The sequence below is a fragment of the Melanerpes formicivorus genome, unplaced genomic scaffold (assembly GCF_026170545.1).
Source record: "Melanerpes formicivorus ecotype bairdi unplaced genomic scaffold, bMelFor1.0.p_v2 SCAF_20, whole genome shotgun sequence".
NCBI lineage: Eukaryota > Metazoa > Chordata > Aves > Piciformes > Picidae > Melanerpes > Melanerpes formicivorus.
Genome location: NW_027142372.1, coordinates 5,648,284 through 5,674,248, shown reverse-complemented (window position 1 = coordinate 5,674,248; position 25,965 = coordinate 5,648,284). Strand labels below are relative to the sequence as shown.

The window sequence follows — 25,965 nt, the reverse complement described above, 5'->3', positions numbered from 1 at the left end:
TACAGAAGGTCAGCAAACTCACAGGCATCAATGGGCTGCTGCTGACTGCTGACCTTCCAGGGAGCATCTCAAGAGTGAATTTACCAGGCTGAAGGCACTGCCTGCTGTAAAGCCAGCATCGTTACAATGCATTGTGCCAGGGCACACAGGCAGAGAGCAAGAGAGAGAAGCTCTCTTCTACAACAAAGAGTTGAACTTACATCTTCGTAGATATCAAAGAAGGTTGCTACCACTGCATCCTTGATTTGATTTAGATCCGAGAGCTCCCAAAACACCTTAAACATGCGACGTACGCTCTTGCAGCTTGCATTATTGCACGGGACATTTTCTAGTAAAAATGCTTGCTGATTGCTGTAAAACATACACACATCTGTAGTTTAAAAACATATACATACATACATAAAACCCAACTTGTTTGCTATAAATATTCTAAATGATGGACATTACAAAATTACTGCAGTTTAATAATTTAAGTTATTTGCTGAAGTTAAATGTAATAAAAACAAAGCCAGCAGCCACTGGATGCTGTAACTCTGTAAGCATTTATGTTAACTTTACAGACCAAATTACAGCCATTATGACATGCCTGACTTCAACCCATGTATACACTAAATAAATGGGTCCAAATCAACAAGAGTAATTTAATTAACTCAAAATATGGAGTATATTCTTACTTAGTTCTGAAGCAAGTGCACTTATCTGCCATTTTCCTTAATCTCTCCACAGTCCTTCATCTTAAGCACTACTTAAAAAGCATCAGTACTTTCTCATTATTTTGTGACAATCTCTTCCCACCCTAGCTCCATTAATAAATGTTCTTACACATTGTATGATATTTTACACAAATTTAAGATTAAACCAAATTTCTATTGGTGTTTTGTTTCAAAGCAATATAAACCCCAAACCCCACAACCTACTAGCACAGTGAAAACAGGACAAGACAAACCAAATTGGGCATTTGCTAATGCATAACAAATAAACTGTGATAGTGAAACAGGAAACAAACCAGAGCGAACGGTCTAGTAAAGCAAAATTTCCCTCCCAGAGAATGTACCCAATATATGTCCACTGGTCAGTGGGAGACACATATGCACGTTGATGATTAATAGCATTTTACACTGACTCTGATACTGTAGTATTGCCACTCTTACTGGAACTGAGGGAGACTTTACCAACTAGGAGTCTGATTCTTTGGCAGGATGGTATCCTAAGAGCCTGCTAGAATCCATGTTTTTCATTGCCGAGGCAGCAATGAAGTTTCCTTCTCTGTTTCTGGGGGAAGAGCCAGGAGATGGAGCAGACAATGTTTTGTAAAGCTACCTAAGCATGGTAGAGCCCAGGGCAATGACCAAACCCACTTCTTCATTATAATGTTGAACAACACAGCTGTTTTCAAGGGTGACAGCAAGATGTTTCCCTGTATCTTAACAACATCTACTAGCTCCAGGATGCAGTCACACACAAGCATTTCTCCTCTGGAAAGTTTCTGGGTTTGTTTCTATGGTGTATTTCAGATAATTTGCCCCACATAGGAATCATATCCCACAATATCCAAAGATCTATTTCACCCATTTCAGAAAGAGAGAAGGGAGATACATTTGTTCCAACACTGAAGGAAACCAGTTTCCTTGCCTGTTGCCAAATTATTATTTCAGAACCTGCAATGTGAAACAAGTAGGGCTTTGTTCTCGGTCAGTTGTATCAAAAGTAAAATGAGATATTTAACGCTTCCCTCAAAATCTCCTGCCATATGCCTGCATTTGATTGAAGTTTAATATGAATAACCCACTTCTTCTATTTCACAGTTAGAAGCACATTGAATTTGTGTCTAGCCAATCCAGGTAACCTGCAATATTTAAGACACTGTATTATTTGTATTGGAGAACCCATAATCATAACCTGAAAATTTTAAGTGCTGACATTCATAGAATCAATAAGGTTGGAAAAGACCTGAGAGATCAAGTCCAACCTATCACCCAGCACCTCATGTCTAACTAAACCATGGCTTTAAGTGCCATGTACAATCCTTTTTTGAACACCTCCAGGGACAGTGACTCCACCACCTCCCTGGGCAGCACATTCCAATGGCCAACCACTCTTTCTGTGAAGAATTTTCTCCTCACCTTGAGCCTAAACTTCCCCTGGCACAGCTTGAGACTGTGTCCTCTTGTTCCAGAGCTGGTTGCCTCAGAGAAGAGACCAATCCCCACCTGTCTACAACCTCTCTTCAGGTAGTTGTAGAGAGCAATAAGGTCTGCCCTGAGCCTCCTCTTCTCCAGGCTAAACAACCCCAGCTCCCTCAGCCTCTCCTCATAGGACTTGTGCTTGAGACCTCTCACCAGCCTTGTTGCCCTTCTCTGGACACGTTCAAGTGTCTCAATGTCCTTCTTAAATCGAGGGGCCCTGAACTGGACACAATACTCAAGATATGGCCTAACCAATGCTGAGTACAGGGGCACAATGACTTCCCTGCTCCTAGTGACTACATTAGTTCTGATGTAGGCCAGGATGCCATTGGCGTTTTTGGCCATCTGGGCACACTGCTGGCTCATGTTCAGCTAGCTGTCAACCAGTACTCTGAGGTCCCTTTCTGTTTGGCTGCTCTCCAGCCACTCTGACCCCAGCCTGTAGTGCTGCATGGGGTTGTGACCAAAGTGCAGCAGCCGGCACTTGGACTTGTTAAATGCCCTCTAACAGATCAGTATCTGCTCCCAACTTGGTGTCATCTGCAAACTTACTAATGGTGGACTCAATCCCCTCATCCAAATCATCAATAAAGATATTGAATAGGATTGGGCCCAACACTGATCCCTGGGGGATACCACTAGTGACAGGCTGCCAGCTGGATGTGGCACCATTCACCACCACTCTCTGGGCTCAGCCCTCCAGCCAGTTCCTAACCCAGCACAGAGTGTTGTGGTCCAAGCCACAAGCTGACAGCTTGGCCAGGAGTTTGCTGTGGGGGATGGTGTCAAAGGCCTTGCTGAAGTCCAGATAGAATACATCCACAGCCTGCCCCACATCCACCAGGCAGTCACCTGATCATAGAAGGAGATCAGGTTGGTCAGGCAGGACTTGCCCTTCCTAAATCCATGCTGGCTAGGCCTGATCCCTTGGCCATCCTGCAGGTGCACTGTGATTGCCCCCCAAGATGATCTGCTCCATAATCTTTCCTGGCACTAAGGTCAGGCTGACAGGCCTGTAGTTTGCAGGTTACTCCATCCAGCCCTTCTTGTGGATGGGCATCACATTGGCCAGTTTCCAGCCATCTGGGACCTCTCCGGTGAGCCAGGACTGCTGAAAAATGATGGAGGGCGGCTTGGCCAGCTCATCTGCCAGCTCTCTCAGCACCCTAGGATGGATCCCATCTGGTCCCATGGACTTGTGAGTGTCCAAGTGGCTCAGCAAGTCCCTAACTACTTCCTCAAGGATTTCAGGGGAATTATACTGCTCCCTGGCCCCATCAACCATTTCAGGAGGGCAGATATCATGAAGTCCTCCTGCCTTACTGTTGAAAATGGAAGCAAGAAAAGTGTTTAGTAGCTCAGCCTTTTCCTCATCTTCAGTTACAGTGTTCCCCACCAGGTCCAATAAAGAGTGGAGGTTCTTCTTGCTCCTCTTTTTAGCATTAATATATTTATAAAAATGCTTTTTATTGTCTTTCACAGAAGTGGCCAGTTTAAGCTCTAACTGGGCTTTTGCCCCTCTAATTTTTCTCCTACATGTTCTAACAATATCCTTAAACCTATCACAAGTTGCCTCTCCCCCTTTCCAAAGGCGATACAGCCTCTTTTTTCCCCTTAATTCCTTCAGAAGCTGCTTGCCCATCCAGGCCAGTTGCCTTCCCCAGTGACTCATCTTTCAGCACATGGGCACAGCCAGTTCCTGTGCCTTCAAGAGCTCCTGTTTGAAGTAGGTCCAACTGTCCTGGACCCCTTTGTTCTTAAGGGTTGCTACCCAGGGTACTTTCTGAATTAGTTGCTTAAATAAGATGAAGTCTGCCCTCCAGAAGTCCAAAGTAAGGGTTCTGTTATTGCTCCTCCCTGTATATTGAAAACTCCACTATCTCATGGTTGCTGCACCCTAGACAGCCTCCTACCATCACATCTCCCAGCAGCCCATCTCTATTCAGGAACAGCAGGTCAAGCAGGGCCTGACCCCTGGTAGGCTCACAGAACGGCTGCATCAAGAAGCTGTCCTCCATACACTCTAAGAACCTTCTGGACTGCCTCCTCTCTGGTGAGTTAAGTTCCCACCAGATGTCTGGCAGGTTAAAGTCACCCACAAGGACAAGGTCTGATGATCCTGAGACAGCCTCCAGTTGCTTAAAGAATATTTCATCAACCTCTTCATCGTGGTTGGGTATAATATATTAATGTAATACATTAAGTATTGTACCAGATTAACCAACTTCAAGGTAAGGTGACACAACCTGAGCTAAGGGAATGGTTTCAATTTCTCTTGCATCATCCTGGCAAAGACGTCATTCAATTCACATTTTAAATTGCCAGAAATTATTAGATGATAATTATTCAGAAGGCAAAAGTTTGTCAAGCTGGCATTACAGTCTACATACAGAGTATTGCTTAAGTCAAATTACAAGCCTTGTGAATGGATAGGCAGAATAAGTTTACTTACTACAGGAACCTTTTTTATTTCCTTTCCTGGGTTAAAAAAAAAATATATATAAAATATCATAGAATGGTCTGGGTTAGAAGGGACCTCCAAAGGTCATCTAGTCCAAACCCCTGAATATAATTTCATTCATAGATGTAGGGTCTCTTGTAGCAGAGCAGCAGATCCGATTTGATTAACTTTCCTCATGTTTCTGGCCAAAATGAAAAGCCACATATCCTGCCATTAGTATCTGAACATCATTAGCCAACTCAAATAGACTTGTAAAATATTAGTAGTTTCTGCTGAAAATAATAATTTCTGATACTTTTACTCATGTGTAAATAATTGCTCCTGTTTTCATTGAAATTGAGTGGACATGACTTCCCTTTTCCTCATGTATTTTCAGCCCATAATCTCTTGAAAAAATACTAGGTAAGGATTTTATCTTTAATACATAGGAATTATCTAAAACACCTAGAAACATTTTCAAAGTAACTACCTTCATAAAACAAGCAAATAGTGAATTCTGAATAGTGGAAAACCCAAAAAGCACTTATTTGGTGGTAGAGGCAGTCTTCAGGTTTGCCCCAAAAACAAAGACCAAAAAAACCCACAAAACCCAACATACTTGCTGCCTTCCTCACATCCATGTGAAGACATAGCTTTAGTGCTTTAAACTTTCATCTACTTCTGCAGCAACAGGGACAGTAGCAGTGCCTTACTGTTTGCCTAGGGCTGAGAAATCAGCTGTTGGCTGCTTCTTCAGCTGTTCAACTTTTTCCCCTATGCAAAGAAAGAGTCACCATCCTGGAGGTGTTTATACAGTGTGTGGACCTGGTGCTTAGGGTCAGATGTTTTCTGTGATTCTGTGAACTCCTGAGGTCTATCTAGTTCATTCACACTTATACAGAGAACATCTAAATGACTAATATCTTATTCCAGACATTCAGAATAATTGAATTTGCCTCTGGTTTTTCAGATTAGCTCAGTGACAAGGTATTCATCAATCCTACCTTTAAAAGAAGTCCTCTATCCACCCTTATGCCTTACAAGTGACAAATAATAATGATTTATCAGGAGATAGTTTGGCCAAATGAATCCTGTCAAGTATACCCATAAAAAGGAAAAATACATAGGCATGAAATTAAAACTGAGCCTGAATACCTAAAAAACTTTCAAGAAGTGTATTACAGAGGTTTTCCATTCAACTGCTAATATCTAGTTGTTTGTTACCTCCAAGCTTCAGTCTTTACTGTTATTTACCACCAATATCAGTGAGATAATGTATTCCCAACTTTACCAGCGAAAAATATTCCCTTTGAATAAAAACACAGTTAAAAAAATCCTGAGATTACATTGGCAATGCAAGATACCAATGATTAGCATCTAATTTGGAAATAAGTAGTTAAACAAAGTTTGTTTCAGGGGGAAAGATGGGTGTTTATAGAGTCACATGCACTACTTACACTTTCAGTGTTACCAGAGTCAGTTTAAAACCAACATATAAAAATGAATACATTTAGATGACAGGCAGTAGAGATGAACCAATTAGTAATTACTGATAAAATCTCTTTTCTTATTATTATTCTACATACATACACGATTTCTAATATAGTCATAGCTAGAGGGAAGAAAAATTCATGTATGTATCTAGCCTGAAGAAAAATCTATGGACTCAAATTCTAATATGCAAGCTCTGACTCAAATCAGCAGTTACAAGAACTCATAATGGACAGATAAACATCTAAAAATAGAGTCAGAGTTTAGCATTATCCTATCTTCCATTATCATGTATATTTTCAGATGCATAAAACAGTTTCTGTCTCCTTTAAAGTACAGACAATAAATAAAAGCCAGCTTTCCTAGACTATAGCACAGATTAAGGCCAAGAGTTTACAAAAATGCTTTTATCATTTAATCACAGTAGTGAATCACTGAAATTAGATCTGTAGATGTAGCATGAAAGGCTTCAGAGAAATAAAGCAGCTTGATCCAGAAGTGTTTAAAATCAATTAAGTAAGGTTTTAATTTTAATTTGCTCTAATTTAAGAGAAGCTTTTCATTGTGACACTGTTCTTTCCACTCTGTGACCCAGTTAAACATTTTAAAAGAAATTATTTGCTTAAGTTTCTCAGAAACAATGAATCAATACTACTCTGAAAGGCACATTTCATAGTGGGTGCAAAAAATGTGACTTCTGTTCCCATCCCAAAGTACTAAGAGTCTTTTTCCACTGCTTTGCCACAAATGCTGGAAATACACAGTTACAAGTAATACACAACAAACTGCTTCATTTTTAGCTTATGTACTCTTTTTTTTTTTTCACCCCTAGCTCTCTGAACTTCCCTTTTAATAACTTGCCAAATAATCTGCCAGTTCCTTCAGTCCTTATGTCTTACTGTGCCACTTGACTTTGACGTCCAGTTTCAGAATAATTTTAAAGACGCACCCAACTGAGTAAACGGCTTCAGAAGCAAGGAAAATGGAGAGAGAAAAATGTATCACAGGAATTCATTGTAATAAGTATCCTCCAGGGCTTTTATAGGACTAACTATTTACATTTTTCACATATTACACTGCCATAATTATTCACCATCCAGACAAGAGCAGCTCCTAAGAAGCTCATGAAATAATTTCACATAAACTTCTGAACTCTGTAAATCTTCACAAAGTCCTCCTGAAGCATACTATTAGGATACACACCAGAAAACTGCCTATAGTGCAGCTCAAATGACAAGAGTTGTAGGACTTAAGTAAAAACAAAGTCAAGAATAACTTTATGGTTTACATGTCATGGTATTTCCACGGGAAAGGAAAGATTTTTGGTTCTAGACCGTTTATTGTCTTTATTCAATGACAGCTGAACAGAAGAGGCCAACACCCAACTAAGTGTTCAGGGTCCCAGTGCTCTAACTTTGCCTGTGCAAGTTCTGGGCAGTAAGTGCATTGCCTCCTTCTCCTCTGCCATCTCTGAATATACAAAGCTGTTGTGCTAGTTGTTTTAAAGCTTAAGAGATCCAGAGACAGAGCTCAGCTGCATATTGCTTTGTCTCTGAATCACATCACATAGACTGAATATAAGCACATAACTCTTCAAACTGGGTCATTTTTAGGTATGTGTCAGTATATGAAGAACTCTTAACACAAAAATGTCAGTAGGTGACTCATGTTTAGACAACCAGTAGAGGTTCTGAACTGACTTTAGACTTCAACATCTAAATTCTGCATATATACACTTTTAAGCACCAGAGTGAGCTCCTCAGTCCTTTTCCTTAATTCAGATCATGAACGTGCACCCAAGTTCATGTAAAATACTACCCATAGGAAGATAACAAATACACAGAAGATAATAAATAAGAGATGTCTTTTGTCTTGTAATGCACTATGGCAAGCACTTTTCACAGACCCAGTAAGTAATTGACTAAAATACTTCTTACAAGCCATGACATGAGGAAGAAAAAGGGGATAGCATAGATGATCTTACATCTCTTCAGAATGCTGGAAAACCCAGTCAAACAGACCCCTAGTTGGGTCACAGCATGCTGTGCATACACTGTCTATAGTGATGCTCAGTGGCATTGTGGTCTCTAGAGCTTTTAATATGAATTTTTTCTTAGTAGTAACCAACTCTGTTCAATCATTTCTACGGTCAAACAAAAGGATCTTCACATGAAAGCGTGCAGCTTCACCTCAAGGTAAAGACAAGGGCATGCCGGCAGTATCCTCAACAGGTGCCAACGGGGAGCTGCCTACAGGCTTCTCCGTTACAATTAGCTGGCTAAGTTTATCCTGCAGCCAAGAGGTATGTGCAGAAAAGCACAGGCATGTTCCTACTCAGGCCAACTATTATGTGGATCACTAACTTCTCCACATACAGCAGTCTCCCTGTAAGCATCACCACATGCTTACCATCTGACCTAAAACCAGATGGCAGCAAAACAAAGTATTGAGAAAGCAAGTAAAGAAGGAAACAAAAACCCACCCAACCCAAGGAGAGATACTACACTGGCAACATTAATAGGAAAGGTTAGGAGCATCTGGGTTTGGGAGGTGAAGAAGTGGAAGCTTATTTCCCTTCAATTTGGACAATATAAAATTACTGGTGAATTACTAGGTGTATCTAACAATCTTGCTTCTCCAAAGGGTCAAAACTCAACTGCACTTTTGAGCATTCACCAGCATTCACTCCATGTGACACTACGTAACAGACTCCCAAAGTCTCAGCAGACTGGTGTTCCTTCCAACACTAAAAGCTGAAGATGACTTGGGAAAGGAAAGGGCGAGATCAGCATCTGCAATCTTGGAGGAACTTGCTATCATGCTCCACTCCCCACTGCAATTCCCTACCCAGAGTCCCAGTCTGAGTCTATATAATTCTGGATATAGCATGAAATGCATCCAATTTTAAAAGGGACACATTTAGCAGAGATCACTTAATAAAATGAATGAGATCCATTAAAAATAGTAATTTGTAAGACTGATGATTGGACATGCATTTCATAATCTTTATTTCTAGGTTTACATATACTTCACCTTCCAGATGTGTTCTTTAGTATAGCAAGAGCATCTGGGTAGCCATCCATATTGTAATCTCCAATATGAAGCGTAATTGGAAATGAAATTTCTGTTGAAGATTGGTCATCTTGATATGGTACAAAGCCCCAGAGTGTGTCTTTATTTCTGAAGTCTTGCAAGACTGGAATCCACTGTAAATAAACCAAAATAGAATAGCTAAGTAAGGGAAGCCATTTTATTTATTTAAGCAACCTAATTGTATTTAAACCAGCTGACATTTCTTCACTGCATCCAGATTCTTAACCATTTATAAGTTTCCACAGAGCATGTAAGGGTCATCAAATTAAAAAAATTAGTTTGAAATTATTATTCCTATATTAAATTACTCAACAAAACTCCTTCAACAGAAGGCTGTAAGAATGAAGGAACTGTGTCCAGTGGATGGAGATATTAAGGAAATTTACGGAAATTCAGGCCTGCCTGGGACCTGGGTATGACCAAACTATCAGGGCCTTGAGATCCTGAATCCCTTTGCTTTCATTAAGAGGGGACCCAGAAAGACAGGAATAGGCAATCAGGGACCTCATAACAAACAGCAAAGTCCTGCACATGGAAGTAAACCCCTGCAATGGCGCAGCCTGGAGACTGACCAGCTGTATTAGCAACTCTCCTAGAAAAAATGTGTGGGGGCTGGTGAACAGTAAGCTGAAGCTCAGTGTGGCAGCTGTGACAGCCAAACAGTGTTTCTGCACTGAAACTGCTGCCTTGCTCCTGCTGATTGAGATGAGTGATTATTTCTATTTATTCAGCACTTGTGCTGTATGTGGATTTTGTGTCCAGTTTTGTGCCCCACAGTTCAAGAAACATTTGAGAATACTGAGTGTGTTTAGAGAAGGGTTGCCAAGGTGGCCAGGTGTTGAATATTTACTGAAAGAAGAAGCTGAGGTCCCAGGGCTTCATTAGCCTAGAGAACAGAAGTTTTAGGGGAGACTTAATAGCAGCCTTCTAATTCTTGCAAGGATATAACTGCAAAGATGAAGCTAGGCTCTCTATTGAGATACATGGCAGAATACCAAGAGACAATGGCCAGTCTGACACAAGACAGGTTCCAACAAATTAGACTAAGAAAGAGGCCCTGAGAAACTGCAAAATCTGGCTTCTGGGGTTTTCGAAGTTCGACTGGACAAAACTCACAACAACACAGTGTTACCCTTGATTAAAGCACAGGGCTGAATCTCCTAAAGTTCATTTCAGCTTGAATGATTCCATTATTCATGGATATTTAGAAGTTCAAGAGCTTCAATTCCCCTATCTCCCCAGCAGCACCAGATACTGAACTGTTTGATAAGACATTAAGATTAAAGTATCAAATGGAAAGTACAAAAGAAATGCATAAAAGTATAATTTCTCCAGGACAAGAAACAGAATATATCTGCACTTACTTTCCATAAAGTGCTGCAGAGATGCTAAATAGAAATTTATCTTAATTAAAATCAAAGTAATTTCACAAGCTGGTATGAAGCTGAAGTACCAGGATTAATGCCAATGCTACAGAAAAAATCAGTGCCATTTTTAAAGTCAGAAGAAATTCTGTATGCCGATTATCTGACAATACCTTCAAAAGGACAGAAGGGTGCCATCTTAAAGGACCACTATCATCAACATCAAAAGCACTTAGCAGCATCTTAAATGTCTCTCATCCAAGCTTTAATTTAGCTGTTTCAGGAACCAGAATGAAAACCCTGACAGCATCATTTCTTTCTGTAGAGAGACTCCTTCACTAACACAGTCCAGTAATCAGCAACACTGCTGCCACATAACAATTGCATATGACACACAGGCTGGTCCCTTGAGATGACATACAACCACATACATCATAGAGAAGCCCCCCAAATTACTTAGAAAGTTCACAAAGGATATCACAGATGGCCCAGAGGCTTGGAACAGTTCTGCCAGACCCTGCACATACTGTATGTCTGCTTTAAGTGCTGATATTTGAACTGAGCCACAACACCCTTGATGAAAACTTTAAAGTTGAAATTAAACAGACTTTGCTCCTCACACCCATCCAGCCCCACCCTCCCATATGCATGCCTGTTTAGTTACCGGTAGCTGCTAAAGGCTTAAAAAAAATGTATGAAATAGAAAATAAAGAGTCAACCTGAGGGGAATTTTTTGAAGGGCTGGATTTCTTAGCACTTATTTGTCATGCAAGAGACAGATGAAACAGTATTACTGCAAAAAAAAGTAATTTTGAAAAACACTGATTGGAATCAGAACCATGAAATACAATATAGCTCTTGCTTTACATGGTATCATTCACACAGACATTGCAATGAAATCCAATGATATCCATCATATACTTTCTCAACGTTCCCATGTATGACAGCACTATCTTAAAGCAGCAAAATTAAAAATTAATTTTTAGGCTCAAATCCAAATTTGTATTCTGTTTTAACTCTGCTCAGGCTGATTGTGTGATTCATATACAGGAGTTTTACTATCATGAGGTCTGCAACTAAATGCAGAGATATAAAGCAGTAAGTAAACAAAACAGAAACTTCACCTATTGCTAGCAACCATCATTGCTGTGCACGGAGGCAAAGTGGATGAATGCGTGGTGGCATGATTCATCCATCCCACTGAACCACTTCTGGGACCAATACAACAGCAATTGCAGAACACTTCAAAAATCAGTCTTGTTCAGCATGTAACCAGAGCACACTCTAGCCCCATACATAACTTACTCTGACAGTTTACATTCAGAGAAATCTGTGCTTTTGGTGAAATTCATCCTGTACATTTCTATTATCAAGAGCAGCACTGCGCAATGGAGCGCAAGATTGATTGTTCATGTGCCTGAGGACATATATTCAGTGCAGAAGGAAAAATGAAAATAAGTATGTCAATAATATGAATCTCCTACTACTTTTGTACAATTACTTAAAGCTTCATGTTTGCTGTTACTACTTGAGTAGGAAATAGACTAAAGCTATTTTTTTTGTGCTTTCACTCTAAGATAGATACAAGTGGGTATAATGAGGACCCACAAAGCTATTTTATGTGGGTTTCTGATCATATTATTTCTACCTAGCTCAGATGAAAAAATGGATTGAAAAATGCAATGAGTATACCTAAAACAAAAAGAGTAAGTGAACACATAAAATTCAGAGAAATCAAATATTTACTTCTTCCCTTTCTGTTAAACTCTACTGCATAGCATCACTAATATAATTACTTAAAACATTTTATATATATATATATATATGTATGTTTTTACTCCTTCAGTTTTAATGTTTTTGTAGGCTAAAATAAGAAAAGACATCTTTAAGTGTTTGAAAAATTCATTTTTTTCAAACTCTTCAAATACTTGTTTGTCAACCAGCAGAAAAATGCCTTTTTGTTAAGAAAAAGATCTTGGGCACTAGAGAAAAATTTAAAACTAGTGACACTCAACTCAAAACAGCTCATTTCCTTCAGACTCCACATTCTTCGAAATGTTAGGAAAGGCACTTCCCTCATTCTATAACCTGTTAACAGGTCCTTGAGCTCTAAGTGTGGGATTAACATATCTCAATTTTTCAAGTACAGCCAGAAACCTATGGCACACAAAACCCCCATCCAGCCAGCTGCCTGCTTCCAGGCCATCTAACACAGGCAAGGAGCCAGGTGTCAAAGTACCTGGAAACTGGTAGCCCATTGTTGGCCAACAGGTTTTCTGGAAATGCCAGGAGTTTTCCACCTTTCTTCAACAAACATTATCCCATCCTATAGATGGATGAGTATCATCCTGAAGAATCTGCCACAGTAACATTAGCCCTTTTCTCCAGGGGCTCCCCCTTTACTATACGTTTGCACTGTAGCTCAGCTGCACATAAGAAATAAATCCTGGGATTCTAGAACGCATGAGGCTTACAGTGCCTATGAAAGTCATGTGAATTCTGTACACAGTTAGCAGCATAAAGATTAACCAAGTAAGTTACCTATACATTGCACCATTAACTTGGGGTGTTAAAAGCCCAGAAGATGACTCGTGTGATTTAGCAACACAGGAGAAGGAGTAAAGTCCTGTTTTTGATGCTTGAATGTGGCTCATAGCCCCATAGCTGCTTTGAGAGAGATGAGCAACATACTAAGAGGATCTTATAGAATCTGTGGTTTATAAACATGACAGCAGCTGCTATCTCCCCTACTTTGGCCTGCTTAAAACAGTTTAGAGGAAGGAAGAAAAACTTGCAATACTGTCCAACTGCAGCAAATAATCAACACTGTCAGATATTTCTCTTGCCTAGCAAATGACACCACAAAGACCTATGCTTTACTGTAGGATGCACTGCTGTGTCCTACTTCAGAGCTGTTAGAGGAATGAAGCCATAACCTTTCTATTGCACAGAGAAAGACTGTAATAATCATCAAGCTCACAAAGAAACTCTTAAATGAAGGGACCAAAATAATACTTTTGGCCTCAGGAAACACATGAAAAATCATACTGAATACTGGGCAAAATTATAAGCAAGATCAGTTATGTCTGAGAATGTCCTAGTATCTAGAGCTTCTACAGTAAACACTGCCTGCACTTCAAAATATTTTTCAGGGAGAACCCAGCCTAATTTTCAGAATCTAGATGAGAGATGTAAATCAGCAAGCAGACTAGTCAGTAACTATTGCATGTGAACTTAAAGAAGTATGGAGGTATCCTTACACCTGCCACAATCTGAAACTGCATATGAGATTCTACTTCAGTTCTGACATCAGTTCTTCTGTTGCTATGGAAACATTCACATTCTTTAAAAATGTCAGTAAGTCTGTATCTCCTTCAGTCACTCATTTGTATTTTGTTGGCCTTTACTTTTGCTCCATCATGCAAAAGAATAAAATTTATCTGAGATACCTGTAGCCCATATAAAGATCAAATATATTAAAACCCATGGTGAAAGATCATCCTTGAACTAATTCTCATACATCTGCCTGGATTTCCAGCTGCTATTCAGCTGTGCTAAGGACATAATGAGAAATATACTTTAGACTGACAGACACCAAACAAGATCTTACAAGAACAGCTCCAAAAGTCTGACATGCTATTGCATGCCTCTCCGCAGCAGTTTTAGAACCACAGATTTCATAGATGTTTGTTTCTTGTTGTTATGTATTTCATTCCAATGCCCAATGACAGGACAAGAGGCAATGGGTGGAAGTTGAGGCATAGGGAGTTCCATGTAGTTATGTGGAAAACTTTTTCACTGTGAGGGTGATGGAACACTGGAACAGGCTGCCCAGGCGGGCTGTGGAGTTTGCCTCTCTGGAGATAGTAAAAATCTACCTCGATGCATTCCTGTGTGATCCAGTACAGGTGATCCTGCTCTGGCAGGGGGAATGGACTAGATGATCTTTCAAGGTCCTTTCCAGCCCCTAACATTCTGTGAGAGTCTGTGATCTTATGCTACCATGGACTGTGTTCAGTCTTTTTGATTTAGTTTCATCAAATGTCACAACAAACAAGGAAGAAAGACAGAACCAGGTCTAGTTACCATAGGCAAAATATTTTTTTGTAAGACAGTAATCTAATTTGTGATTTTGCAGATCTGAGAGCAGTAAGTTTCTTAACACCACAATTTTTTTCTACACTCTTAACTACAAAAAAACCTCAAAACCCTACAGCAAAAATTAAACAGAGAAAATGGATATATAGCATCACCTTCTTTTCCAATAAAAAGACTTGCATTCTTTCAGTTTCTCATAGATCTCCTAAAGCTACCTTCCTGTTCCAGAAAGGACACCATCCCCTCATTGAAACATGCTCTGCAACACAAGGGCTCATCATTCTTTCCCTCAAATTTAAACTAGATTAAATAAACAAAAGGAATTCATCCCAGTCTGTTACCATAATATTTAGCATTTCTCTTGAAGATTTACTTACTCAGTTGAAAGACAGAAGCTGGGTCATCTGATTTCACAATGACCAAGTTCAGTGAAGTTAAAACATTTCACTTCCAAATAAATATGGAAGGTTACATGTTTGAATAAATTCCTACCTGAAGGAAACATGCAATACATGGGAAAGACTGCAGGCATATAAATGAAAATGCTATCTTTCACTGTTTCAGAATGGACAAGATAAAACTTTGGAAGAAAAAGCTGTCACCTTTAGAAAAGTCTAACAGTGCAATAGGAGAGTATTCTAGATGTCATTCTTCAAAAGGTTAAGCCAGAACAAGTCACATTATTGGCACACCATTTGATACTGTCATTTCTAATTAAAAAGTCATTCTAAAAATATGCAGTGACAAGTGCTTTAGAGTTTCTAGGTAACTCTTATCCATTTTTAATATCTTTGGCCTAAAAGGTTAAAAATCTTTTGGATTCTTCACTTTAAAATAAAGTTGTATTATTTGGCTGCTATTTTTTTTTGGAACCATCCAGTGAAATGGCTAAATTAAGTATAAAACCCCAAACACACTGATGGGTATCAAAAGTGGTATGTTAAAAATCTTATGTATCTGTAATTAAATAGTTGGCCTCTATCAAAAAAAAAAATGAAATGAGGGAACAGAAAGAATGTTTACATGCAGCATTGTTTCAGAGCAGGTTATAACAAAAGACTTCAGAAAAAAATTGGGTATTATGCAAACTGATTCACAACTCCTTCTGCCATCACTTTCTCACTTCCTTTTAGAAACATATAATGAACAGCAGATAATAGAACAAGAGGACACAGTCTCAAGCTGCACCAGGAGAAGTTTAGGCTCGAGGTGAGGAGAAAGTTCTTCACTGAGAGAGTCATTCGTCATTGGAATGGGCTGCCCAGGGAGGTGGTGGAGTCACCATCCCTGGAGATGTTCAAGAGGGGATTGGACGTGGCACTTGGTGCCGTGGTCTAGTCATGAGGTCTGTGGTGACAGGTTGGACTCGATGATCTTTGAGGTCTCTTCCAACCTTGGTGAAACTGTGATACTGTAACTTTTCTTCAGCACACTGCCCAGTCATCCACTACCCTCAATCAGCAGCTCAGTCTCTCTCAATGGTACACACTATTTGAGTATGGTTGGGTTTTGACAGTGAAGTTACTTTCATTGAGAATAAAATTACTTGAGCGGGGAAACTCATATATCTGTTACTTCTTGTATTATCAAGAGTAAGTAAGTAAATTTAGACCTGAAGAGCAATTATGTTTCTACATAAGAGCACCCCAGCTACTCAATAGTGAAATGTAAGCAGCCTGTTACAGCAATACAACCACTGTAACATGCTTATCGTGTACTCCCCTTTGACCAGAGAGCCACGCAAGTACCACTAATTGAGCATCTGCTTGTTTTATATAAAGGCTGTGACCTGCAAATCAAACTCTGTTTCACTGTTTCTAGCAACACTATAATCCATTCTCTCTATTCTGCATCAACAGGGAATTAACATAAAAACCTGCAGTTGCAGCATGCACAGGAAAACATGCACTTCTAAGAACACAGATGCCAGGATTAGAAGGCTAAAAGAGATACATTACCAAATTTAGAGATTCTTACTCCTTCTAGCACAGATGGTATATTCAACCCTAGTTATGTTTCCTTAAATGACTGGTAACTGCATGCTTTCCTTTCCAATACAGTTATGTTCTCACTGGTACAAAAGTATGCTATAACCTATGTTCTAAAAATTTTCATTAAGTATATGCACTATAAACTTGGGTTGCAGACTGTACCAAGAAGCACCATATCAAAATATGTGCTGTTCCTTGAGCAAACAGTAGGTTCACCTCTAAATTCTGAAATACAGATCAGAGAGGGTTACCATTGACAGGAAAAAAAAATAAATCTGCTTTTAATTTGTCAGTGCAAGAATCATTGGCAATTCATAACCTGGTTAGAAACGTGTATGACCTAAATTATATATTTCTGTGAGCACACTGAAGTGGGTTTTGCTGTCAGCTATAACCAAGTAGTGTTTTATAGGTCACCTTGGCGTTTAGGTTCACATTACTAAGTATTAATCTAGTAAAAATACCAAGCATTAGGTTAATTTATTGCTAGGATATTTTTTTTTTAAAGCAGAGCACTGTTAGCACTTAAGTAACCACAACCTTCAAAATTAATGCCTCTAATCTATTACATGAATCAAGACTATGTCTCTCAAAACAACTAGTGACATGAACAAATGAAGCTGAAAGACTTAAACCCCCTCCCCTCCCCCCCCCAGTTGTGAAGACGTATAGCCTAAACAAGTCCTCATATACCATTTTGACATTTATTTGATAACAGCCAAGCACTCAACAGAAATAAGGGGTAAGAGGTGTGAGCTGGTTTGGCTTGCTGTGTGTGTCTGTGTATATACATGTATTTAACTGCAAAGGAACTCCCTAACGTAACCTGAGGAAGCTTACCTGAATTAATTAGATGTTTCCAATTCTTAACACAAACCTTGGTTTTCATCTTGTGCTAGAGCAGTCAGGTGCTTAGAATGCAAAGTTTTGCAATTAAAAAACCCCCAATGATGCATCAGAAACATATAATTTTCTTGAGTAGAATTATCCATTAAATAGACTCCTAGCTATGCAACCTCTTCCACCAAACAGCTGGCTTTTTTTTCCCCCAGACTTGCAATTGTATTTGGTTTGTCTGAGCTGGAGTTACTTCTCCCTAGAGCACCTTTCTAGTGCTGTGCTTTACAGTACTGTAGCTGGGTGTTGGTAACACATCACTGTGTTTTGTCTACTGCTGAACCAGGCTCCAAGGCTGCGCTTTTCCAGCACTTTCCACCCCCCAACAGCAGGATGAGGGATGGGCAGGATCTTGGGAGGGGATACAGCTGGGCCAGCTGACCCAAACTGACCAAAGAGGTACTCCATGACATATGACACCAATTCAGATATAAAAGTTAAGCAAAAGAAGGAAAGTGTGGGGACATTCATTGTCTGTTCTCTGGAGTAACTGCTACACATATTGAAGCCTTGCTTCTAGGGAAATTACCCAACAATGTCTGCCTCAATGGGAAGCAGAGAACAACATCTTTGTTTGTCTGTACTTCTGCATTTTATTGAATTGCTTTTAACTTGACTCCTACATTTCTGTTCTATTTTCCCTCTTCCCTGTTCATTGAAGAAGGGGAGTGATAGAGTGGTATTGGCAGGCATTGGGCCCCCAGCCAGGGCCAAACCACCACAGTAATAAAAAAGTCTCTTATATGCAATAATTTCATTATTCTGAAGAATATTTTTCCTATTTGACATTATTTCATAAAGCACAGTATATTTCTTTGTCTTTGCAATTCCAAACTCACAATACCTGATCCATTCCTAGCTTAGTTAAATAGATGGCACTTTTTTGACACATTGCATCTTCACAGACAGGTAATAAATGTTCACTTTGTCCATCTCCATCTGTCAAAAAGAAAAAAAGACTGTCAGCTTTTTATTTGCAAAACCCAGAAACCCTGTTTGCAAGAGATAGTCACCTCTGATTAATTATTTGAAATGCAAAAAATTACATGAGATAAACTTGACCCATTCAAGATTCTTAATGCAATCTAGGTCTTTTGTTTGAAGATACTCTTTGCTGATGTATTTTCATCTTGAGCTGTAATAAAGAGAATATTTTACATTTTATTTCTTATTATAATACATTTAGAAGGAAGATTGCTTAATAGTTTATTTAATCCCTGTGTTTACTTGGGAAGAAAATTACCTCTTATACAAATCCATCATCACAAAGCCACCGTATAAACATTTAACGTTCTGAACTGGTAATATGCAGAAGTTCACGTGTAATACAATAATCTAGAACATAGGACAGAAAACAACACTGGGAAGCTGACAAACACAATGGCTAATACATCATTGAGGAACACCACTTGTGACTGGTCACCAGCTGGATTTAACTCCATTGAACACCACTCTTTCGGCCCATTTGTCCAGCCAGTTCTTTATCTAGCTGAGTGTGTGTGACCCAAGCTGTAAACAGACAGTTTGTCTATGAGAATTCTGTGGGAAACAGCATCAAAAGCTTTTAAAAAGTCTAGACAGACAATATCCACAGCCTTCCCCTCACCCAATAGTCAGGTCATCTTGTCATAGAAGGAGATGAGGTTCATCAAGCAGGACCTGCTTTTCATAAACCCATGCTGACTGGGCCTGAACCCCTGGTTGTCCTCTATACGGTGTGTAACAGCACTCAAGATATTCAAAGTGAGGCTCAACAGGGCTCTGGGCAAATGGATCTAGCTGAGGATGCTCCTGTTTAGTGCAGAGGAGGTTGGACTAAGTGGCCTTTGGAGGTCCCTTCCAACTAAGATCATTCTATGATTCTACATGACTCACTTTCGTTTTTGCTTCTGTGTGAAAATACCGCTTAGACTGCAGGATTTTTCTGAACTGAGAAAAGGAGAAAATGTTTATTATCAAATTATAAACTATGGAAATATTGAGGGGTTTGCTGTAACACAATTGAGTTGCAGATATATTTTGTGAATGTAAAATTTAAATTAAGCCCTAATATTTTAATCACATTCCTACAGAAGTTTCAGTCTGAAGTAATTTTAGAAGACTTTCAATAATACATGAGGCCAAAGAACCTTCAAATACTAAGTCTTTTCTAGCTCTTTATTATAAGGGACAAGGACAAAGAAGTTCTCATTTTAAATTACACTACAAAGTGAGAGAGAATATAAAATGTTTGATTCTACTTCACCTGCAAACATTCATCTTGTTATGCTGATAACTCAGTTTGACAGACCTGGTAATTAACGTTCACTAACACTGCAGCATATTGATAAAAACAACCTACCTATCTTTGAGGAATAATGAAACTGTAGGGCAGTAAGAAGCATGGAACCTTTACATAAGCCACCACCTTGTACTTTTTCTTGAACATTTGCATGTATAAGAGTTGATTAAAATAATTCTGTAGTATCAAAAATGAATAGAAGGCAAATATCTACTGAACAACATACTTTTGCCCTGCAACCAGAAGTAATATGATGCATATTCTATATTAGAAGGACACAGTTTTCCCAGTTCCTTTTACCACAACCTATAGGTCTATTTATGTAACTTTCATTCTAGGCTTATCTTTTCAGTTGTAATTTCTTCTCAGTTCTATGTAACATGTATTTTGGAATCCATTAGTTACAAAATATATTTGTAAGATAAGAAAAAAATCTGTTGGAAATCTATAGCACAGTTAAGACAAAGAAAAGACAAAAAAACCAAAAAGAAATGTTGTCAATATAAATCTTGAAGATTAATCATTCTAGCTTTCTTTTGCTGTATTCAAGCATCTAACCTTCCAACACAGATTTGTAACAGGTACAGAATATATATTATAATGGGCACTTGTTCTATAACTTTATTCTACTCCCTGTAGAATTTCCTATCTGGTAGCATTTCTCATGCAAAAGAAAGGGTTAGATAAATACTCATACTGTAGAGCCGGCAAAATAGATTTTGAACTTAAAAGACATCAAATGGACACCAACAATGAGACTGTTGCTAGGAACAGAACACCAATGAAAGAAAAGAAGAGTATCTTCTGAGTTGTAGCAGTGTAGTTTAACATTATTACATTAAACACTGTATTACAGAAAAGGAGCAAACAAAGGAGAGCCCAACATTCTTCATCTCTGTCACAATATTGTTTCTAATTTCTTCTCTGGTTTCTATTTCTGATGCACATTTTATAATGTACAGATGTATCTCTTACTGTTAAGGTTATTTGATCAAAAGCAATTTTCTGAAGAAAAATCAGAGACTGTCAAACAAAGGTAACACATTTTACAAATCAAAAGCAGTAGTTACTGTTTGTGACAAAACTAAGAATAGAGTAAGGATAAAAGCCACCTAGACTATTGGCTAAACCTGTACAATAATTTATTTCAAGTCTTGCATCAATCTTTGTTTTAAAAGCCCAGACACCTAAAAAATCCTCAGAGAGCCTAAGAAATCTATTTCTGGAGAGCCTCTGTAGTTTTCACTCAGCTTCTAGGATCTGTTAGTCTACCTATCTTAATCTTAAACAATCTTACAGATCTTAAATAATCTTAGTCCAAACTGCTGGAAGCCTCAAGGTTATCCTTGCAATTCCAATGTAATTTGTAGCACTAGATGTAGCAAACATACCCCAGGTTCTAAATGTCCTTTGGCAGCACCACTCAACATGCTTGTTAGACATAAGTAAAAAACTAGCTAGCATGTTCTCAAGACATGATTCTAGCTTGACTGTGATACTAAAGCACTACATAGTTAATAAAGCTTTATTGGCAATGGAAAAGGCTAAGAAAAGAACAGTCCCACATACTCATCAGCTGAAAAATCTGTACTTATGACAAAATACATAAAGACAAAATTAGCAGTCTTACACCATCTAGGGCTCACGTGAGGCCACCATTACTAAGAACTGCCTGCTCATTGTAGTTCAAAGAAAAGCCATGAATACAAAGCCAATGTAGCAAGATCAAGTCATAGTTCTGAAAAGCAAAAGAGCTTTTGGGGAGCATGATTCAAATCTTTCCACTTTAAACAGCTATGTAGTTCTGCTGCAGTGTAATCATACTTCTGCTCACTGAAAAACAAAAATTAAGTCAGCTTTATAGACTGATTGTAACTTACTACAGTGCTGTTAAAAATAAACTGTTCTCTAGAAATACAAATAAGCTAACTATGCAGGCTAAGATAGTACAATCTAGCTTTCATAATTTGGAACCTGACACCACAGAAAAGCAAGGCACTTCATATACCACTAAGTTTCAATGCCTTGAGACTCTTCTGTTCTCTCTCCTGAATTTACATTCTAAACCTCCTGTAGTCCCTGTGTTATTACAAACCTCCTGTCAGTGCAGCGTTCTCAGTTCCCTTCAAAAATGTGTGAGAAAATATGCCTTCAGTGTAGTACAATAAAAGCCAAGACAGTTTTCTCTACTGTTGATGTGAAGTCCAAACATTCTAAGGCATCTTTTCTTCAATACAATACATCCTAATGAAGATTTATATGCTTTTTATTTCACCATACACATTGCTTGCTCACATCTCTTCTTCATGGCTGTGCAAAGTACTCATTCTCCTTTCTCATGAGCCTTTCATTTAAAATTCTAAAGAACAGTAAGAAAAGGAGGAGGAAAAAGCTCTGTTGTGGTAGTGCTCAGAACGCTACCCCTCCTAGGTAGGCAAGGAAGACTACCACCAGTACAACGGAGCTGATGTTCAAACAAAAGAAAGGTTTGTTTGAAAGCCAATTATCTTAAATTTATCTTCTGAAGTAATAAAATTAATAGAATTCTTTTGTCACTCTCTCACTTGAGGTGTTCAACGAGCGGGACATGACAAAGATAATTACAATAAATGACTAAGAAAATTGCACATTATTAAAAGAATCAGTGTCAGCTGCTTTTAGAAAATGTGAATTACAACTTCAAAAAAGAACCTTTACAGATGATTCAAAGTTCTGTGGACATTAAAGAAAACATTTTAACACTATCCTTGGCACCAAATCAGGTCTGACTTTTAAGTGTCTCCATGTTCTTCTCAATAATCCATATTCACATCTCCACTGCAACCAAAGCATTTAAAGACACCATGCCGGCAAACTGCACAAAGACACTTCTAGGCTTCAATGGTGTGATCTTCAATGCAAAGAGTGTATTAGATGCACTATGTGGAATCCAAGCAGGAAAGAAAACACTGAATACACACTAAACAATAAACAGCACTGAAACTCATGCTGAACAGTACTAGTTTCAGCTACCTCATTGTTAAGGCAGAAACTACAAAGCCTGACTGCAGAGCTTGGAACTACCTAATGTTGCGCATGTAGAAAGCTTATTAAACTGTCTTATGCTAACAAATGAAAGGGATAACACCAATTAAAGAAAGCCACTTGTGTGCCTAAATTTTGGGTAGAGAGTTCTTGTTATATTAATCATGAACACTGTCAGAGAAAAATTCAGTCCTGAGGAGATTAAGTTGTTCAACAGAGATTGCATAAGTAGCATGGACACACTAATTTTATCAGTGGAAAGAAAGAAACTAATTCAAAATATAGGGGCCCCTTTGAGAAAAATTAATACGGAGCAATGTCAATTCCCTCCACCTACCCCCCCGGAGATACCAGTGTTTGTCAGCAACATAAGGAACCTGTCAGAATATGGGAAAATAGATTTCCACCCCCCCCTAGAAAACTACAGTATTTTGGAACTACATTTAAAACTAAATGGACAGAAAAGTCTCACTGTATCCAAGTCACAATATAGACCTATAGAGGAACAAATAATAAGATTAATGTTTGTATTTGGGAGGGAACCAAGAATGCATCTGTAGTTATCAGTGGTGAGATAACAGAAGTCTACTTTAAACAAAAGTCTTTCTTAAAAATGCATTTTGCACAGTGCAATGAATGGCTTTAAAAAACCTCAAAGGTTCGGCACCCTGTTATCCAGTTTAAACATAATGAACTGGCAATAATGAGGTATAATGTCCTACAAGAAAAATAGTAACTTCTACCATATGTCATACAAGTAGTTAACATGCATGAAAAAGTTCAATTACTTGTTAGGAAGAAGAGCAGAGAAGATTGGTTTAGGACTATTAGTCAGAGTTAAGATCTTCAAACATCAGAAAAATTTGAGTTTGGGTCCCTAAAAGACTTGGATATATAAATTTAACAATCCCAATCCATGCTTTATCAAAAAGCAAGTTTGCATAGCAAGAGTAAACAGACTCCATAAATTAGGGAAGACTTCACAGATAAAGATTAAGTTGCAGCTAAGAAAATAAATAGTGAGTAAAAGAGGAAGAACAGAACTGGAGCTGGCTAAATGCTATCTTGAGAAAGTAAGTGGTATTGTAGTTACTTGTAAGCACACTATTGAGTATATGATCAACTTAGATTTTGAAAAGTTCTTTTTTATTCTTTTTACTTTCAGGCTGCAAGAAATTTCTTCACCAAAACTAAGTGAAATCATCAACTGATCAAACTTGCATTTTCGGATCAGATATCACAAAGGAGGATTTATCAATCTCCTTTACCCAACTACCCAATAGAATGAGCTAGTCGAATAGTAGCTGTAGCATTACTCTCCCATAAAAAAAATAATAATGGACTGTATAAATTGCACAATATTCTATGCTAATTGCTTTGGGTCACTACTTTAAGGACATATTTCATTAATCTTCAGAGTAACAAGAAAATAGCAGGTTTGTGTGACAAACATATGGTTCGTATTCATCTTGTTATAGCAAAAAAATGATCCCACTGAAATCCTTAAATTTCTTTAACAAACATAAATTTTCCCCTTATTTTAAGTCACAATTATTTAAACTCTATATAATTACAATTATTTATCAGAATTCTAGCCAGTATCTGTTATTTCCTCTAAAGACAGTACAAGCATATCTCATAAAAAGCCTCTGCTAGCACACAGATAACAACAACAGAGGATTAATCATTTTTGCTATAGCAACCACTGCACTGCAATTACCATAGTGACATGAGGAGAATAGAAAAAGTAATAATGAAGAGCTTCTTACTTGTTTGGACAATGTGTCAGCCAAATAAGTGCAGAATTCTCCAGTGCCCAGCTCTGCTCACCTTCTGAATTGAAATGCCATTTGTAATAAGTATGTCACAAAGTGTTTCTGATTTATTTTAAAAGGGCAATCCATATTTGTCAATTGTTCCCTGTCCTTTGGTCAGGTTAATGCACTAATCATTGCTCTCATGTATCAGAGGGGAGTGCTACTTATTTTAGAGATCCCAATTTAGACAAAGTCTTACCCTACCATAATTATATTGATATATATTCACACCTGCTTTTGCATAGTCACTATTAAAACATACCTGCAAAGACACACATACACAGAAGCATAGCAAGCCTTACAGATACAGATTTATGTATGTAAACAGAAATGTATTTTTCAGGAAAAAAATATCTTTATTGTATTTGAGTACTTCAGGTGCCAAGATTACACTAACATCTGTGACACCTTCCCATGAGTCACCTAACTGCTGTGTTTTTCCTAAGTCCACTTAGATAAATAAATTCCTATTTGGTAGCTGTTGTTAAGCCTCCTTAGTTCAAGAAAAGAAACCTTACCCAAAATTAGTTGCCATTGGATGTTCTCCAGCATCTTATTCAAAGCTCCTTCCTTTTTTCAAATGGCAAGTAAATACTTAGGACCAGAAGGAGTATTTCAAATTAAACTTAAGAAAGCAGGAACTAATGTTAGGCAGTCATCTTTTGAGTGTTTTTCTAAGTTGTAGTCACAACCAATAAATCAGAATCTTTGACTGAAGAAGTGCAATAGGGTGCAAATAGGAAAGCAGGTCTAACTGAGCACAAATCACATACTCCCACTACTCAAGTCTGGACCTGACATCATCCCACAGCCTAATATACAGGAGGTTAAATAAACGAGAAGTGGCAGGGACTGAAAGCACAGAGAAAGATGGAATCCTTTGAGACTTTCAGTGGATGGGAAGGCTGGGAGACCAGCTAAGAGACAGAAAAAATGCCAAAAAAAGAGAAAATAATTAACAGAGCACAGTATTAAACAGCTGGTGATGGAACTCCAAAACAGCAGCTAAGCTAACTATACTGGCCATTGCCTGTACCAAACCCACACAGTTGCATCACTGTGCTTTCAATGTGTCCACATGTTAAAATTTTAAGTTTAGCATTGGAACAGTTCCAACTTCTCTTAGCAAAAACATCCCAGGGTTTATTAAAACTGCATTAATTACAATAAATTTCTAGAACTATGATGTATCATTTGGGCTCATTAGCTACCTAACAGAGATAAAATTATCCTACATGAAGATTGCTTTCCACATTGCCATCATTAAAAAAAGAAACAAAACA

At 38.3% G+C, this 25,965-nt stretch overlaps 1 protein-coding gene across 1 annotated transcript in view; it reads right to left on the bottom strand.

The window, feature by feature from the left end:
* ITFG1 (integrin alpha FG-GAP repeat containing 1) overlaps nt 1–25,965 on the bottom strand; it is a 78,612-nt gene that overhangs the window by 25,294 nt on the left and 27,353 nt on the right. The window contains exons 9-11 of the mRNA XM_068150584.1: nt 18,405–18,499; nt 9,151–9,323; nt 201–351 (exon numbers count right to left, since the gene is read on the bottom strand). Coding sequence (XP_068006685.1) covers nt 201–351; nt 9,151–9,323; nt 18,405–18,499 — 419 coding nt within the window. The remainder of the gene's footprint in view (nt 1–200; nt 352–9,150; nt 9,324–18,404; nt 18,500–25,965) is intronic.